General features: G+C 39.6%; 1 protein-coding gene across 5 annotated transcripts in view; it reads left to right on the top strand.

The window, feature by feature from the left end:
• RXFP2 (relaxin family peptide receptor 2) overlaps positions 1-18,806 on the top strand; it is a 430,781-nt gene that overhangs the window by 329,515 nt on the left and 82,460 nt on the right. For all 5 annotated transcript variants that reach the window (XM_056561880.1, XM_056561884.1, XM_056561881.1 and 2 more), the window contains one exon: positions 13,095-13,166. In XM_056561880.1, the coding sequence (XP_056417855.1) occupies positions 13,095-13,166 (72 nt within the window). The remainder of the gene's footprint in view (positions 1-13,094; positions 13,167-18,806) is intronic.

The following is an 18,806-nucleotide window of genomic DNA, read 5'->3' on the forward strand; positions in this document are numbered from 1 at the left end:
TTTCAGGCATGTGTACACGCCTAATTTTTCTGGTACTCTCTGCTGACATCTCTGTCCATTTTAGCAACCGTGGATATTAGATGTATGCTAAGGGTAGCATGGTGGCTCAGAGGTTAGCACTGCTGCCTTGCAGCGCTGGGGCCTTGGGTTCAAACCCATAATTACAGTAGAACAGACTACAGTTCTACAGTAGAACAGGGGGCCCAGGGGACACTGCAGGGAGGCTGCCTGACAGGGCAGCAAGGGTACAGGGTAACAACTCCCATACTGGGCCACCCCATTACGATTATTAGAAAATTTGGAGAGAAAAAAACAAAGTGTAAAAATGAAAAATGTTGGCATCTTCAAGAGAGTAAAAATAATCTGCACTGGTAAATTATGAATATTGGTAGCTAGCTAGGCAGCATGGTAGGTAAGTAGGTAGCAATGAAGGTAGGTAGGTAGCTAGGTATGTGGGAATGTTGGTAGATAGATGGCCAAGTAAACTGAAAACATGTAATTATTATAATTATTAGAAGATTTGGAGGAAAGAAAACTAAAGTGTAAAAATTAGAAATTACTGCATCTTCAAGGGGTTAAAAATAATCTGCACTGGTAAATTATGAATAGACTGGTAACATTAGTTTTTTGCTGATGTGGGAGAAACATTTTACCAAGTTGAAAACTAGGAGAGAATTTGTTTTGGTTTATGTAAGAAATACATCAGTATGTCAATATAACTAAATTTTTTGCAGTCAGAAGAAAAAAGGTTTAGTGTTAGTGTGTTTTTATTGCTCTCAGCAAGACAAGCAAAATAAGAGCGCAGTTATGATATCCTTTGATGGTGAAATATAACAAAAATTATGTTAAACTACAAGCTTTGGTAACCAAGGTCACATTATCTGCCATGGTATAACAGAGTATCAAAGAATCAGCAAATGAACACTTAGACTATCATAAAGGATGTTTATGAATCAGGGCTCCCGTCCTACTCCAAGTGATCAATGCAGCAGAGCCACCCGGGTACCCAGAAGCCAGCTCCTCCAATACAGAGAAGAAGAAGAGAACAATGGTATAGAGTGACCATCAATCCACAGCTAGAGGAAAACTGCAGGAAAACGTCATCACATCCTACACACAGAGGCGTATCTAGTGCCCCTGGCAAGCGTGCGGCAACACCCTAAAAAAAAACTCACAGCACACAGTAATATATGAACAGTTAAATCATGTGACCCCCAGCCAAAACATTTCTCTTCAACATTTGCAGGACAAACATCTTAGACTCTGCATTTTACTTTTTTTTTTTTTTTAAGTAGGCATAGCCCCCACAGTAGGCAGGAAGTTCCCCATAGGTAGGTATGTCCCACAGTAGTTAGTTAGATCCCTTATTAGGAAATCCATCCCACAGGCACATATGTCCTTAGGTAGGTAGCCCTACTCCAATAGGTAAATACATTCTTTGATAGGTAGATCGATGGACCCCCCGCCCCCCCCCCCCAGCCCCCCACCCGCCCAAGTAGATAAATACATTGGTCGGTAACTAGCTAGCTAGGCAGGTACATAGCAAGAAAAGTAGCTAACCAGTTAGGTAGCCAGGCAGATCTGTAGCTGTCTGTGAAGCTAGCTGGCTGGCTATGTAGGTAGGTAGTAGGTGGGTAGCCAAATATGTAGCTAAGTAGGTAGCCAGATAGGTAAGTAGGTGGCTATGTAGTTAGATAGGCAAGTAACTAGGAAGGTAAGTAGGTAGGTAGGTTGCCAGGTAGCTATGTAGGTAGGCATGTAGCTACGTAGGAAAGCAGGTAGTCAAGTAGGTAGCCAGGAAGGTAGTTACCAAATCCTCCCCCCACCCCTACCCAAGATTCCAGCATGATGCCAGGCTCTTGGATTCCCTCTTTTACCTGCTGGTAAGGACCTACTGTTCTCTTTGTGCAAAGACAGGGGAATTAGGTCACATGATATCTTACATACAGTGGGGATCAAAAGTTTGGGCACCCCAGTTCAAAATTTGTATTAACGTGCATAAAGAAGCCAAGAAAAGATGTAAAAATCTCCAAAAGGCATCAAATTACAGATTAGACATTCTTATAATATGTCAACAAAAGTTAGATTTTATTTCCATCATTTACACTTTCAAAATAACAGAAAACAAAAAAATGGCGTCTGCAAAAGTTTGGGTACCCTGCAGAATTTATAGCATGCACTACCCCCTTTGCAAAGCTGAGACCTGCCAGTGTCATGGATTGTTCTCAATCATCTTCTGGGAAGACCAGGTGATGTCAATCTCAAAGGTTTTAAATGCCCAGACTCATCAGACCTTGCCCCAACAATCAGCACCATTGGTTCTTCTAAGCAGTTGTCTAGAAATCTGAAACTGAAAATAGTTGACGCTCACAAAGGCTATAAGAAGATAGCAAAACGTTTTCAGATGTCAATATCCTCTGTTCGGAATGTAATTAAGAAATGTCAGTCATCAGGAACAGTGGAAGTTAAAGCAAGATCTGGAAGACCAAGAAAAATATCAGACAGAACAGCTTGCAGGATTGTGAGAAAAACAATTCAAAACCCACGTTTGACTGCACAATCCCTCTAGAAAGATCTGGCAGACACTGGAGTTGTGGTACACTATTCCACTATAAAGCGATACTTGTACAAATATGGTCTTCATGGAAGAGTCATCAGAAGAAAACCTCTTCTACATCTTCACCCCAAAAATCAGCGTTTGAACTTTGCAAATGAACATATAGACAAGCCTGATGCATTTTGGAAACAAGTTCTGTGGACCGATGAGGTTAAAATTTAACTTTTTGGCCAGAATGAGCAAAGGTACGTTTGGAGAAGAAGGGGGACAGAATTTAATGAAAATAACATGTTAAGCAGTTAAGCATGGTGGTGGATCAATCATGCTTTGGGGTTATATTGCAGCCAGTGGCACAGGGAACATCTCACAAGTAGAAGGAAAAATAGATTTAATAAAATGTCAGAAAATTTTGGATGCTAACTTGATGCCATCTGTGAAAATGCTGAAGTTAAAGAGAGGATGGCTTCTACAAATGGATAATGATCCTAAACACACCTCAAAATCCAACTGGGGATTACATCAAGAGGTGTAAACTGAAGGTTTTGCCATGGCCTTCACAATCTCCTGACCTCAACATAATTGAAAATCCATGGATAGACCTTAAAATAGCAGTGCGTGACAGACAGTCCATAAATCTCAAAGAACTGGAAGACTTTTGTAAGAAAGAATGGGCAAAGATACCTCAAACAAGAATTGAAAGAATCTTGGCTGGCTACAAAAAACATTTACAAGCTGTGATACTTGCCAAAGGGGGCAGTACAAGATATTTACTCTGCAGGGTGTCCAAACTTTTTCAGACGCCATTTTTTTGTTTCTGTTATTTTAAAAGTGTAAATAATGGAAATAAAATCTAACTTTTGTTGACATATTATAAGAATGTCTAATCTGTAATTTGATGCCTTTTGGAGATTTTTGCATCTTTCCTTGGCTTCTTTATGCACATTAATACAAATTTTTACCTGTGGTGCCCAAACTCTTGATCCCCACTGTATTTCTGGGGATCTTACTACTCATGTTCCTCTGGCATTGTAATCTCTCATTGGACAGTGTCAGTGCATAGGAAGTTGATGTCCAGTTAACAAGGTGGCTAGGACCACTAAGTTGTCAATTAGCTCATGTGTTAGCAAACAAATCCAATGTATCTATTGGGCAGAGTTACAGAAATAGAAATGGATGCAAGAAGAACAAACATAATATTGTATGGGAAAAATTTTTGTTGGATGGTGACGGCTCCTCTTCCATGGATTTAATTGTTCTTGTGGGATGAAATCAACCTTTTCATCACAATTGCTGCTTAGAAACTCTCTTCTGGTGTTCCCATTATTGTGTCACAATTTCTGACCATGGCTCTGAAAGGACATTCATTAATTTGCTAAACAAACACAAAAATATTAAGCCATGGGACTCATATAAGCAAAGCAAGACAAAATGTTCTCTTACTAAATTGACATTAAAGGAAAACTAAACACAGAGAATGCACAAAAGCAAAATAATCACATAATCTTCTTTCCATTGATCCTATTTTGCTTTTATTGCCATAAAACTAATTTTATATACAAACACACACACATATATATATATATATATATATATATATATAGGAAGGAACCTCTCTTATTGCTCTGTCTGCGATAGGTGTCAAAATAATGTTACAATACCAACCTTTTAGTCATCTGTGACACCAAAATGGATTCCACTAACACACATTCCCTTGTCCGAACTGTACTATTTTTTAAATCAACTGATGCCAGAAAGTGAAACAGATTTGCAAATTACTTCTATTAAAAAATCTTAATCCTTCTAGTACTTATTAGCGGCTTTATACTGCAGAGGAAATTCTTTTCTTTTTGGATTTATTTTCTGTCACGACCACAGTGCTCTCTGCTGACACCTCTGTCCATTTTAGAAACTGTCCAGAGCAGCATATGTTTGCTATGGGGATTTTCTCCTTCTCTGGACAGTTCCTGACATGGACAGAGGTGTCAGCAGAGAGCACTGTGGTCGTGACCACTGTGGTCGTGTAGTATACAGCCGCTAATAAGTACTGGAAGGATTAAGATTTTTTTTAATAGAAGTAATTTACAAATCTGTTTAACTTTCTGGCAACAGTTGATTTAAAAAAAAAAAAGTTTTCCACCGGAGTACCCCTTTAACCCCTTCCCAACCCATGACATACATGTACGTCATGCTGCCGAGCCCGGTAAGATGGTGAGTATCACTAATAGCCATCTTGCCTCGGGACCTAGGGGGGGGTTTCGTTTCACCCCCTCACAGCGATTGCTCCTATCAGCTAGACAAATCTGACTAGCTGATGGCAGCGTTTCGCACATAAAAATCCTGAGCAGTGGTGTGTGTGTCCCGATCATGGGGATCTGGACACACACACTGCTCTGCTAGAAGTCTCCAGTGTTCCTTACCTGTCCACTTTCCTCCCATGTCCCTTACCCGTACCGAGCTGCCGATGCTGTGCCCACATGCATGCTTCACAAGTAAAAACAAATTATTATTTTTTTTTGTAAAGGAGCTGTTTAGTTGTACAACTAAACATGATGGCCACCAGGACCAACCCGATATGTCGTGGGGTCACTGTTTGTCCCCGAGTTATATCGCGGGAGGCGGCGCAGGACGTAAATATATGTCCTGCGTCGTTAAGGAGTTAAAGAGACACAAGTCAGATTTGAAAAAATGGACTGGGTCATGAAGGCCAAAACTAGCTGGGTCATGAAGGGTATAATACCGGTCACTCAACAAAACGAATGTGCTACCTCAATCATCCCAGGAGAGGCAAGCAGACTTCAGGACTTCAGGTCAAGTTCCTCACTGCCTTTTTACTTTCACATGGCAGAAATTCCATCATAATTTAATGGCTATTGATGTAATTGGGATTCCGCAGTCCCATTCAGACAGCCAAATTTCTGTGGTCGTCATTCTGCTGTGGAAATTCTACTTTCCACATTCCACAAAAATACAAGACCAGTCTTATGTCTTGCAGAATTCCTCTGCGAACTCCCATTGAAATTAATTGAGGTTGAATTTTTACAAAATTCTGTGTTCTGAGAACACAGAAATTCCACCGCAATTGCACAGAAATTCTGCTGCGATTCTAGCAGAATTCCGTTTAGATCACAACAAAGAAAAAATACCAATAAGGCGTGATTACATGTCATGAAACTTAACCTTTACTTAGACAAATGATAAAATAATGTACACAATTGTAATCAAAAAGTGAAGAGGTCTGTATGGACCTAGAACATAAAAATGGAAGGTGAGGTTGGGTACAGGTGACAATCCTGAACTATCCCTCCCTACTCTATAGTGTGGAATGGGGTAGAGGATACAAATAGTAGAGGATACAAATAGTAGTGTAATATTTAAAACAATATAAAAATCATACAAAAAGGTGTTAAAAAATTGATTCACTCCTTTATCCAACACGTTTCTCCTGATTAATACTACGGGCTTATCAGGGAACAAGTCGGAGATAAATAACCGCTTGTGCCATCTTTTTCTCCCGCTATTCATAACGGCGCCCTGTGGCCCCCATAATAGTAAATGGGAGTCGCCGGGACGTGTTGTTGCCCGCTGGTCCCTGTCATGAGAACGGCCATTAAAGTGAGAAAAAAAAAGAATAGAGACTTTTGACGGCCGATCTTGACGGGGAGCAACGGCAGTGTGAAAGGGGCCTTACTATAAATGACTTCACAAAAACATCTTTATTCTTTTTAGACAAGAATATCATACCAGCCTTGTTTCTAATGTTTCAATTATTCTGAGGAAATGCACGATTCCTCTAAGGCCGTGTGCAGAGTATCTCACCTAATAAAATAGTTTCCAGCCGTGTGTCCAGGAAGCTCAGCACAGATGGGTAACACTGGGTAGCCATATTGCAAGACTTCTGGAGTGAGCCATTTGCCTAGAGGGTGTACTTCTCTTTATGGAGGAAAGATATTTGTATATTTATGTAGTTTATTTTAGTGCACAATATAGAGCAGAACTCTGGTTAATATGGTTTGGTACAGATGCTGTTTAAGCACTGTTTTCCTCCTAGAATTACACACATCAAACATCAGCTAATAGAACTGCAAATTGCATTGCAGATAATGCAATAAACTCAAAAGTAAATATACTTATAGATGAACTTTGGCTCTGTTTTTTTTTTTTTTTGCACCAACATATTAGCAGAATAGAGAGCCAAAATGTTTACAGGTACACCCAGATAGATGCACTGAAACCTGTATAAGTAGGACTAGTAGTTCCTCCTCAGACACTCTTATGTGTCTAGGAGATAATATATCCATGCTTAAATTAGCTTGTGGCACATTTTTTTTTCTCATGAATGCCCACCTTAGGGCTCATTCGTGCTGCCATTGTGCTCTGGTAAAGGGAGCTCTGTCGGCCAGTCTGTCGTACCCCATTAAAGTCAATGGGATCCAGCAGTCTCAGTTGTGCTCCAACCCGTTCTGGGTCCATTTGGCACAAAAAATAGAACGGGTGAGAACAAGGCAGTGTGAATTTAGTCTTATTGGGAATCTGTCAGTTCTATTTGCTTCTAAGAGTTGCAGACACAATTAGATACAGTACCCTAATACATATCCACCAGTGTCTGTGGCTCTTAGCAGCAAACAGATTCCCTTTAAACTATGTTGTTTTTAAGCCATTGATCCTAAGAATGGGGACAAAATGGACCCTGGAATGAATGGTGTGTTGCTGTGCACCACGCTTGAGAGGCCAGTTCTCCATTCATTCTCTATGTCACTGCCTGTTCTAGGGATTAGTGGGGGTCCCAGCAGTCAGACTCTCACTGATCAGCTTGTTATCTCATATTCTATAGATAGAAAATAGCTTCATAAAATGAAAATACACCCTTAAAGAGGTACTCTGGTGCTCCAGCGCTCTGAAAATTTTATTCATAACGCTCGGAGCCAGAGGCCGTGATCATGATGTCACAACCACACCCCCTCGTGACGTGATGTCATGCCTTCTCTATTCAAGTCTATGGGAGGAGTCGTGTCAGCCAACACGCCCCCTCCCATATTCATGAATGGAGGGGGCATAGAGTGACGTTACGAGGGGTGTGGCTGTGATGTCACGACCACTGATGCAGGAACCCCACATTTGTTTAGAATGCCGGGTGCTGCTGGAAATCACAGGGACCCCAGCAGTGGGACCCCCGCGATCAGACATCTTATCCCCTGTCCTTTGTATGGGGATAAAATGTCTAGCAGTGGAGTACTCCCTTAAAGGGGTACTCCGGGGAAAACCTTTTTTCTTTTAAATCAACTGGTGGCAGAAAGTTAAACATGTTTGTGAATTACTTCTATTAAAAAATCTTAATCCTTCCTGTACTTATTAGCTGCTGAATACCACAGAGGAAATTCTTTTTGGAATGCTCTCTGATGACATCACGAGCGCAGTTCTCTCTGCTGACATTATTATAATAATAATAATAATAATAACGCTTTATTTATGGTTGTCCAAGTCCCCAGCACTGCAAGGCAGCAGTGCTAACCACTGAGCCACCATGCTGCCCTTAGCATATGCTGCTATGCAATGTTGCTAAAATGGACAGAGATGTCAGCAGAAAGCCCTGTGTTCGTGATGTCATCAGTGTTCCAAAAAGAAAGGAATTTCCTCTGTAGCATTCAGCAGCTAATAAGTACTGGAAGGATTAAGATTTTTTAATAGAAGTAATTTACAAATATGTTTAACTTTCTGCCACCCGTTGATTTAAAAGAAAAAAGGTTTTCCCTGGAGTACCCCTTTAAGAAATGCCTAGGTGACACAAGAAAATAGCAGCATCATATATAGCACATATTAGGTGAGGTTCCTGATTGTTGCACTGGACTCAGAAGCCTCAGATTATACATTTGTTCATTTATGATGTCCTTTAATTGCTACTAAATAAGTCAATTAATTTTTTTAGCATAGCACCTTGGAGTTTTGTTCTGTCTTGTTTTGTCCCAGTGCTGTCACAACAAACAGTAGTTAAAGATGAAATATGAGTAACACAGTAATATTTCAAATGCAAATTTGGTTGTGTACTTGTATTACAATGAGATTGAGTAACCAATTCTGCCATTGATGAATGGTCTCCTGCTTTATCCATTGTTTTAAATTGATCACCTCCATTCAATCTGATGAAATGTATTAAATATAATGACAATAAATATAATCTAATGTTGAAGAGTTTTGGGGGAGAGTTAGAAAACATTTTCAAGCAGTGGAAAAATAAAAACAAACATATATGTATACATATATATATATATATATATATATATAGAGAGAGAGAGAGAGAGAGAGAGAGAGAGAGAGAGAGAGAGAGATATGAGCAAACATTTTAAGAATTTGATTCGGCTGATTCGCCGAATTTTCCGAAAAAATTTGTTTCGGGTCAAATTTATTTGCGACAAATCTGTATTAAAAACAGCTATTTCTGACCTACAGAGAGCCTCAATAGGGGTGTAGAACAGTTTGCTTTGTTCTAACACGCATAGGCAGTGTGCTGTGTTAGGTAAATAATACTGTTATTCAGTATGACATGCAGATTACAGGCATCGCTATTAGAATCACTGTCACAGAGCATCTGGATGTGGCAGCAGGGAGACTACATCACATCAAAATTGAAGAGAGTAAATAGATTTTTTTTATGTAATTTTTATTTTATTTTACTTGAATTTATTGAAATTTTATGAATACCCATTCTGGTCAGCCTCCAGCTAGTGGTTTGCCATGAGCCAAGCTACCACCTGTTCCAGCCCGTGGCTCTCATCACCTCAGCACCCCCCCCCCTCCAAATGTCTTACTCCTGGCACTTCTCTGCCTGACATACTTAGTGCGTATATGAGGGCATTACAATACGCTTCACTATGCTTAAAACTGTATTTATCTAGAACAACATCGGGTGTGTACTTTTGGCTGTCCTTTCACAGTATCTAGGGCAGGGGTCTCAAAATCCCAGCCGCGGGCCATTTGCGTCCTGCACCAGGAATGTGTAATTTGCATCGCCCGAAGACTGGGACATGCAGCTCCGGGAGCCGGGCAGGTGATTTCTTCAGGTAGCGCTAAATGCCAAAAGACTTCACACAAGACTTGATGGGGGCCCATCTACGTGTGTGTATGTCTGGGCGGTCTTCATCTGCGTCCGTGCTGCCACCAGTACACCCCCTCCCCTGGTCTTCAAATGTGTCCGCCACCAACCCCCCCCCCCCCCCTATGCTACCTAATGTGGGAAACTATGCTACCTAATGTGGGGAAACTGCTACCTTCCTAATGTGGGGAAACTGCTGCCTACCTAATGCTCCCCCCCCACCAGCAGTAGCACCCCCATCATCCGTCAGCTCATGCTATTTCCACAAGGGGGTAGGAGGAATGTTGGGGTGTTGCTGGTGGATGATGGGGGTGCTACTGCTGGTGAGGGGTGTTGCTGGTGGATGATGAGGGTGCTACTTCTGGTGGGGGTTGTTGCTGGTGGATGATGAGGGGTGGATGTTGAGGGGCGCATAATGGGGACATTCTATGTGATTGGCGCATGATGGGGGCATTATATGTGAGGGGCGCATGCGGCCCAACTGCACCCAGCCGCTACCTCCAGTGGCCCCCAGATAATTAGAGTTTGATACCCCTGATCTAGGCCCTTGACAGATTAACAGCTACAAAATAGTACACTACTTAGATGTAGGTATGTGGTATGTACTTATGAGGGCAGAAAAATACGCTACAGTACGCATAAAAAAACCTATTCGAGTTAAACACCAGCCAGTGTTTACTTTTGCCTGGCCTTTCACAGTATCTAGGCCCTTGAGAGTTTAACAGGTACAAAATAGTAAATTACATCGATGTAGGTATGTGGTATGCACTTATGAGAGCAGAAAAATGCACTACAGTACACTTAAAAAAGTATCTGAGAAAAACACCAGCCGGTGAGTACTTTTGTCTGGACTTTCACAGTATTTAGGCCCCTGACAGATTAACAGGTACAAAATAGTATACCACTTAAATGTAGGTATGTGGTATGCACTTATGAGGGCAGAAAAATGCGATACCGTACACTTAAAAATACGTATTTTTGCACAACACTAGCAGTACAGTCGCTGTTTACTAAACCCAAAATTGCACTCTCTCACAGACTATGAGAAATGGACAGCTGGGTATGTTTTATACAGTCTACAGACTAGTATAACCAGCAGTTGATTTGTTGTGGAACAAAGAGAGCAAAAAAATGCGCTACAGTACACTTAAAAAAGTATTGGAGTAAAACACCAGCCAGTGATTACTTTTGGCTGTCCTTTCACAGTATTTTGGTCCTTGACAGATTAGCAGGTACAAAATAGTACACTACTTAGCTGTAGGTATGTAGTATACACTTATAAGGGCAGAAAAATGTGCTACTGTACGCGTCAAAAATTAATTAAGTAAAACACCAGCCAGTGATTGCTTTTGGCTGTCCTTTCCCTGTATGTAGGCCCTTGACAGATTATTAGGTACAATATTTTACACCACTTAGATGTAGGTATGTGGTATGCACTTATGAGGGCAGAAAAATGTGCTACAGTACGCTAAAAAATTTAAAAAAATGTGCCCACAACACCAGCAGTACACAACAGTGCTGCAGACATGGTTACTGTGTACTAAACCAAAACTGCAAAAAGACTATCCCTTAAATACTATTAGGAATAGACTGCTCGGTATGGATTATACCGTCTACAGACTAGTATAACCAGCAGACCAGTTGTTGTGGAACAAAGACACAGATTTGCCCTAAAAAAAATATTCTCCCTCCTCTGAAAACGTTTCTGCAGCTGAGGCAGCACACAGCTCTCTCCCCCTCTCTGTAATACAATGCTGTTCGCAGTGACTGGGGGGGGGGGGGGTCAATTTCTGCAGTAAGAATTCATTTCTGTGCAAAAACGTTGTGCTCTGTGTCCAATAGAAGTCTGAGATCACTAGGAGGTGAAACACTGCTGCAAAAAGCTTTTCTGTGTAACACACACACAACGATATCCTTCCTATCTCTCTGCAATGTAATGAATGAAATGACGAGCCGGAATATGGCTGCCGAATGTATAATTACCACGGCAGCTGGCACCAGATTTGCCCTCCAATGGGTCCTCAAAAAATTATTTAAAGTTTGCTCATTCCAATTACCAGGCTCTGTCATTGTGCCACCATGTGATCTCTTCATGCTGCTGGCACATTAAACTTGTTAATCTATTCAAAATTTTCAATTTAAATTCTAAAAAATATCTTTAATCTTTTCAATCTTGAGGCCTTATGGTCGTCGTCATATAATAGCTCTGGAATTACCCCAAGAATCAAAGGAAACAGGTTGGAGCGATTAAAAAAAAAAAAAAAAAAAAAAAAAAGATTAAATGACAGATTTGCAGTTTCATATGCAGTTTCACAGTACACAGTGCCAGCCGTGTTTATTTACATGTGTGTGGCTTAATATACTTAATAGATGATGCTCGCCAGATTTGCTCTCCAATGGCTCCTCAAAAAAGGATTTAAAAAAATGTAAATAAATTAACATTTTATTAAATTAAATTAAAATGTAATAAAAAAAATCTCTTTAATATCTTCAATTGTGACGTCATATGGTCTCCCGACCCTGCTGCCACATCTAGACGCTCTGCGGCAGCGATTCTAATAGCGTCGCCAGTAATCTGCATGTCATACTGAACTCTTTTAAGGACGTTCTGTGGATTGCCAGGAACCGCCTCGTGCTCAACAGGGAGAACATGTCCGTCCACAGGTTCATTCAGAGCCTGCTGAAGAACTATTCCATCTTGGACAGCTCGGCGGTCGATGAAGAAAAGGAGTGAAGACCACTCTCCTCCCCCATGTTATAGCTCAATAGTTTGGCCCTGTGATCCGCCCCCTCCCTACCCCCACATAGTCACCCACTCCCACATGTCCCAGACCCACCCAATAGCCCATGCCCCTCCCCTGATCACAGATTATTTTGATTGAGCAGAGTGTTAGAGTAGCATGCTGTGCTATGTATAGCTTAGGGAATCTTTGCTGTGTATTGTACTGTCATGCTTTATGTGATTGTAATTTACTGTATGACTTGTAATGACTGAACGATCAATAAAGTCATACTGAATAACTGTATTATTTCTCTATCCCAGCACACTCCCTATGCGTGTTATGGCATGGCAAAGTGTTCTACACTCCTATTGAGACTCTCTGTAGACCAGAAATAGCCGCTTTAAATAGAAATTTGCCGGAAAAAAATTCGGATAATACCAAATTTTTCGGAAAATTCGGTGAGTCGGCTGAATTGAATTTTCAAAAAATGTGCTCATCTCTAATCGGAAGCCATACAAGAGAGAACTTCCTCCTTCACTCTGCTACACACAGCCCAGAGCCGTTCAGTGTATTATTGACTAAGGCTGCACACACACCCTCCAGACTGCATTTCCTGATTTTGGACTTCTGCCAGGCCAGCAGGAGTCCAAAGTCTTTGCAAAAGATGGGGTAAAATTAGACATTTATTCGAAAGTTTGACATATTTTTTATTTTATTTTTATTTCAGATCTCTCAAAGGAAACCAGATACATTCACTTCCAGATAAGGCCTTTGGAAATTATAAAGACTTGACAAATCTGTAAGTACAACATTCAAAATTTTACTGAAATACTTATTTAAAATTGTTATAATAAAAAACATACATTTGTCCGATTAATGTAAAGCTTGTCACAGTTTTAAAGTTTACTGTAAATCTCAAAAAATTATGTACCAAAAAATAGACTTGTTAAATAGTGCTAAGTTACCGCCTCAATAGTTGTATAAAGCTTTTAAAATGCAATCAAATATTGAAGTTAGTGTTTCCCATATCAGATAACTAAACTAAAGAAGATCAAGCGTTGTGCACAGGGGTACTCTGCCCCTAGACATTTTATCCCCCGCCATCACGCCCCCTCTCATAGACTTGCATTGAGAGAAAGGGTGACATCACAAGGGGGCATGGCCGTGACGTCACAAGCCTCCGGCACCACATCGCTAGATATCCAGAAAGTTCGCTCCATGTGTTTTGTGGTACACTAATTGTTGTAAAAAGGAGTGCATAGAGAGTTTTGTTTTACTTTTGTGCAGAGTCTGTTCCATTGCAAGTTCCAGTGTGTATTTGTGATGCACGAATTGCTGCGAAAAAGCAATGCATAAAGGGTTTCCTTCACTTGGGCAAATAATGGATAATATAAGCACTACCTGTAAAAAGTCCCTGCTTCTGTACTTTCCAGGCTCAAAACCTGTTGCTACTCTCTAAATTGAATGCTTCTTCTGATACCTCTGTGTGCCTATAAATACTGTCAGACATCTGCTACTTAAATATATAGTTTTAGAACCTTTTTTTTATAATTTTCAAAGCCAAAAAAAATCCATGTTGCCATAACATTAAAGAAGTTGTCCTGGAAAAAAAAAAAAAGACCTACCTATTTTGTTGCGAAATCATGCATCTCTCAGACTTCTATTGAGAGACGGGAGAGGGGACAGGTGCTAGTCCCAATCATGACGTATGGCAAAACCCCTCCCACACATAATGATTAAGACACGCACCTTCCCCCTTCTGTTTAAAAACAAGATTTTTTCAAGACAACCAGGGGGCGAAATTGGAGTGATGGGACAGAACTGATTTCCGAACAACCCCATTAATTTTGCTCAAAATATTTAGATGCAGGGTTTTTAGGGCTCTTGATGGCATTATACATGAGTTTTAGGGCTATTGTTGAAAAGTTTTCCTATCTCAAATTTTTTAATAAAAGAAAAGCAAAACAATTGTGCAGGTGCGCAACTTGTGATCGTCCCTTGATATAAACTCTAATTAAGTGTTTCGGTAATTAATTTTCATTACCTTTGGAAAAACAAAACAATTTTTCCATTGAAATAATCTTTAAAAAATGCTCCTGTGTCCAGACTTTGCAGTTAGTTACTTGCTATGGTGCCCCCTATGGTGCGATGTATGTACTACCACCAATATCTCAATATCTTCATCTCAAAATTATTCTAATAGTTCCCTTTTAGGCCTCTTTCACACTACATGTATCATTGTGTAAAAACCTCCGTTATTACTCCCGGCAAAAAGTCCTGAAAACGGCCGACAAAAAATCCGATTTATGTCAATGGGATTTTTGAACCATCCTTTTGCATCAGCTATGACCATTTTTACTAATGTCCATTATTTTTGCCGACACAAAAGACAATGCACACATTATTGGTCCGGTAAAAAAAAAAAATGGTGAAAAACCGGATGTTAAAATTTAACATTGAAGTCTGTGGGAACTGGATGTTCAAAAAAAACATCAGTTATCATCAGTTATTTTCAGTTTTTTAGCATCCGTTTTTTGTACGGAGCATGCTCAGTACAGCTTTACAAAAAAGGGTTAAAAACCTGATTAAAAAAAACAGATGTAACTGCTAATAACGGATGAACAACATCAGGTTTTTTAAGAAAAAAAACATTAAAAATAATGGATGATGGTCATCAGTTATCATCCGTTATTACCAGTTATTGCATCTGTTTTTTTTCATCCGTTATTGTAAAATAATGGCAGTTAAAAAAAACAGGACGATACCTGTTGAGTGAAAGGGGCCTTACACAGCTGATTTTTTTTTTTCTAGTTCCAGGTCCATGAAATATTGCTCTGTCCTTGTAAACTTGATCTTGATAAGGACAATTAATGGAGGATTAATCAACAACCGGCTACAATTACAAATTAGAATATGAAATAGAATGTTGGAAACAATGAGGGATTATTTACCGCAATTACACTATGCAAAGGAAATAGACACTAATCTGTCGTCAATGTACATCAGACATAAGGGCATAGATGCTTTGTTTTTCAAACACATGAGTTCTTTAGATTAATAAGCATATGCAATGCTCAGGCCCAACACTGTTTGTATAAAAGGAAGGTATTCTACGTGTCATATAATAAAAAATAAAAAAAAGACAGTGTATTACTAACATAGGGTTCCACATGCAATAAATTTAATAACACATGCAAAAATAGAGCAAATGTAAGATACAAACTAAAAGACCATGATAGTATATCCAGACAACAGCACAGTAAAAAAAAAAAAAAAATCAAGAAAAAAAATAAATTGCAGCTAATCCATTAGTCCAATAACAAGTCCAAAAGAAAAAACACCATCATCAGCGTACAGGGGAAAAACCAAATATCTGGGTAATAAAAACAATTGTCTTAAAAACTCCATGTTCGTATATCAGAACATAAATGAATAATAGCCAAGAAGTTATCTCCAGCATTTCTAAAGTCCCTGCAATGTACAACGGTGTGAGTACTAGTAGAGGATCCAGCAGAAGTTGGTGAAGCCCTGGCACACATTTCCTCCCTGAGGAAACAAACCATGTGTTCCGAAACACATCAGAGATTGTTTGTCTATCTTCAGCACCCATCCATAAGCAGTGACATCAGTCCAAAAACGGGGGGAAGTATGTTGGTTTAGCAAAAATACTTACACTTTTAAGCTCATCCTGGTAGAGGGCTCGGGACTTTATACCATTGGTAACAGTTAAAAAAGAATTCATAAACACATGAAAACATTTGTGTATTGAAGTGGTTTACAAAAGTTTACAAAAGAAAAGCAGGTGCTAAAAAACAAACATTATTAAGATCTTCAGTTCCCCCACCCATCCAGGTTTGATTCCCCAGCTGTCCCATACCAGCATGTAACAGCTATAGACAAACATTGGCCTTAGAGATTGTAACATAGTAACATAGTTTGTAAGGTCGAAAAAAGACAGCAGTCCATTGAGTCCAACCTAAACCTTACTGTGTTGATCCAGAGGAAGGCAAAAACCCTCCATGAGGCTAATGCTAATTGACCCATGACAGAGTGAAAAATTCCTTCCCGATTCCAATATGGCTGTCAGAATAAATCCCTGGATCAACATTCTATCCCCATGTATCTAGTATCCATAGCCTGTAATGTTATTACTCTAGAAGAACATCAAGGTCCCCATAGAACTCGTTTATTGAGTCAGACATCACAACATCCTGGGGCAGAGTCCCATAGTCTCACTTCTCTTATAGTAAAGAATCTCTGTCTGTGATGGCAGTGAAACCTTCTTTCTACTAGATGTAGAGGATGCCCCCTTGTCATGGTTACCAGCCTAGATATAAAAAGATCACTAGAAAGATCTCTGTACTGTCTGTTCATATATTTGTACATTGTAATCAGATCGCCCCCAAGACGTCTTTTCTCTAAACTTAAATAACCCCAAGGTTGATAACCTGTCTTTGTCCTGTAATCCTCCCATACCATTAATTACCTTTATCACCCTCCTCTGCACCCTCTCCAGTTCTGCCATGTCCTTTTTATATACAGGTGCCCAGAATTGGACACGATACTCCATATGTGGTCTTACTTATGATTTATACAGAGGCAAAACTATGTCCTTGTCACGAGCCTCTATGCCTTTCTTGTTACATCCCATGACTTTGTTAGCCTTGGCAGCTGCTGCCTTGCACTAATCACTAAAGTAGAGTTTACTGTCCACCAGTACCCCCAAGTCTTTTTCGGTAGAAGTTTGACCTAGTGTCTTATTATTTAGCACATAATTGTAAATTTAGTTTTTATGGCCCAAATGCACAACCTTACATTTATCCACATTAAATTTCATTTGCCATGTCTGTGCCTAAGCCTCCAGCTTCCCCAGATCCCTCTGTAATATTATGTTATCATCCTCTGTGGCAATCACCCTACCCAGTTTGGTATCATCTGCAAATATAGAAATTCTGATTCGCAATCCCTCTACAAGGTCATTAATAAACATTTTGAAAAGAAGTGGACCCAGTACTGACCCCTGTGGTACCCCACTTGTAACAGTCACCAAACAAGAGTAAGTTATCCACATTAAAGTTCCATTGATACTCACCCTCTGCTTCTCATCACTGAGCCAGTTGCTACTTCATTCACAAATGTCCTCCCCCAGTCCCAGCATCCTCATTGTATGTACTAACATTTTGTGTTGCACAGTATCAAACGCTTTAGAAAAGTCCAGATATTTAACATCCACCGTTTCTCCTCGATCCATGCGTTTTGGCATTACTGCTCTGGTTGGACCACCAATTTTTTATTTACAAACTTTCTCACAACTATTTTAAACCTTTAATAAATACAAATACACCTTTTTGCAGTGGCAGTAGTTTAAGTGTTACTCAGGTGTCCCATGCCGTTTTAGAGCGGGTGCGCGACATGATCAAAGTTTTATGCTAACATCATGCTGGGGAACCATTATGCAATGAATCATGGGAAGCTGGATAGGACCCCAGGGCTGCTGTTCACACAATCAATAATTCAGTGTGAAATAGGAACAGTTAAAAAAAAAATGACATCAAAAATACATTTTTTCAGTGTTCGTGCATAGGAATATAATGATATAATTATGTAGTCAATGTGAACACCCAAGAAGCACTAAAACCTATAGATTTTCTCGCATAAAACCAGGCCTTGTACATTCAGGTTATTAAAATAAAAAAAGTCTAGGCTGCTGAAATGCAAACAGGTCTTGTCATTAAGGGGCTCTGGGCTCTGATTTTTATGATTTTTAGCTCATATGGCTGCATGGCGTTTTTTTATGTTATTGGAACTAAAACACAAAGGGCCAATCCATATGCAGGACTACTGTTGACATATTAACTAGGTGAAGCAATTGAACATCTGCCTCTATATACCCAGGCACATCAGGAATCCTAACTGTAATACTAAATAGTACACAACGTTTCCTTCTCCCTATGCCTTCTCTTGCATCGAAAAAAAAAAATTCCCACACACTGAAAAAAAAAATATTTTGAATATAATTCAATTGTCCCACTACCTTAGTCCTGTACAGCATAGTGTAGCAGTATGTGTTTCTGTGCCTGTAAAAATATGTATGCCACTGTAATACATGCCAGTCACAGACTTAAAGATGCTTGTTATTTTTCTTTTCGTATAAGTTCGAAAAATATCTTATGCAACTTGCAACACCACATACCTTTATAATTTACAAGCAATGCAATGTCAAACAACAGTGTGTCCTACCATGAATGATCATCCTTTATCCATAGAGTAGGTCATATACAGTGAAAGAAAAAGTATTTGCTGATTTGATCCCATACTCAGTATATAAATTTAATGGTTGGTTTATTTGAACATTGGGAGACAGAATAACAAAGAAAAAAATCCAGAAAATAGCATTTTAAGATATGAATTGGTTTGCATTATACTCCGTGAAAGAAAT

Source organism: Hyla sarda, chromosome 2 (genome assembly GCF_029499605.1).
Source record: "Hyla sarda isolate aHylSar1 chromosome 2, aHylSar1.hap1, whole genome shotgun sequence".
Taxonomy (NCBI): Eukaryota; Metazoa; Chordata; class Amphibia; order Anura; family Hylidae; genus Hyla; species Hyla sarda.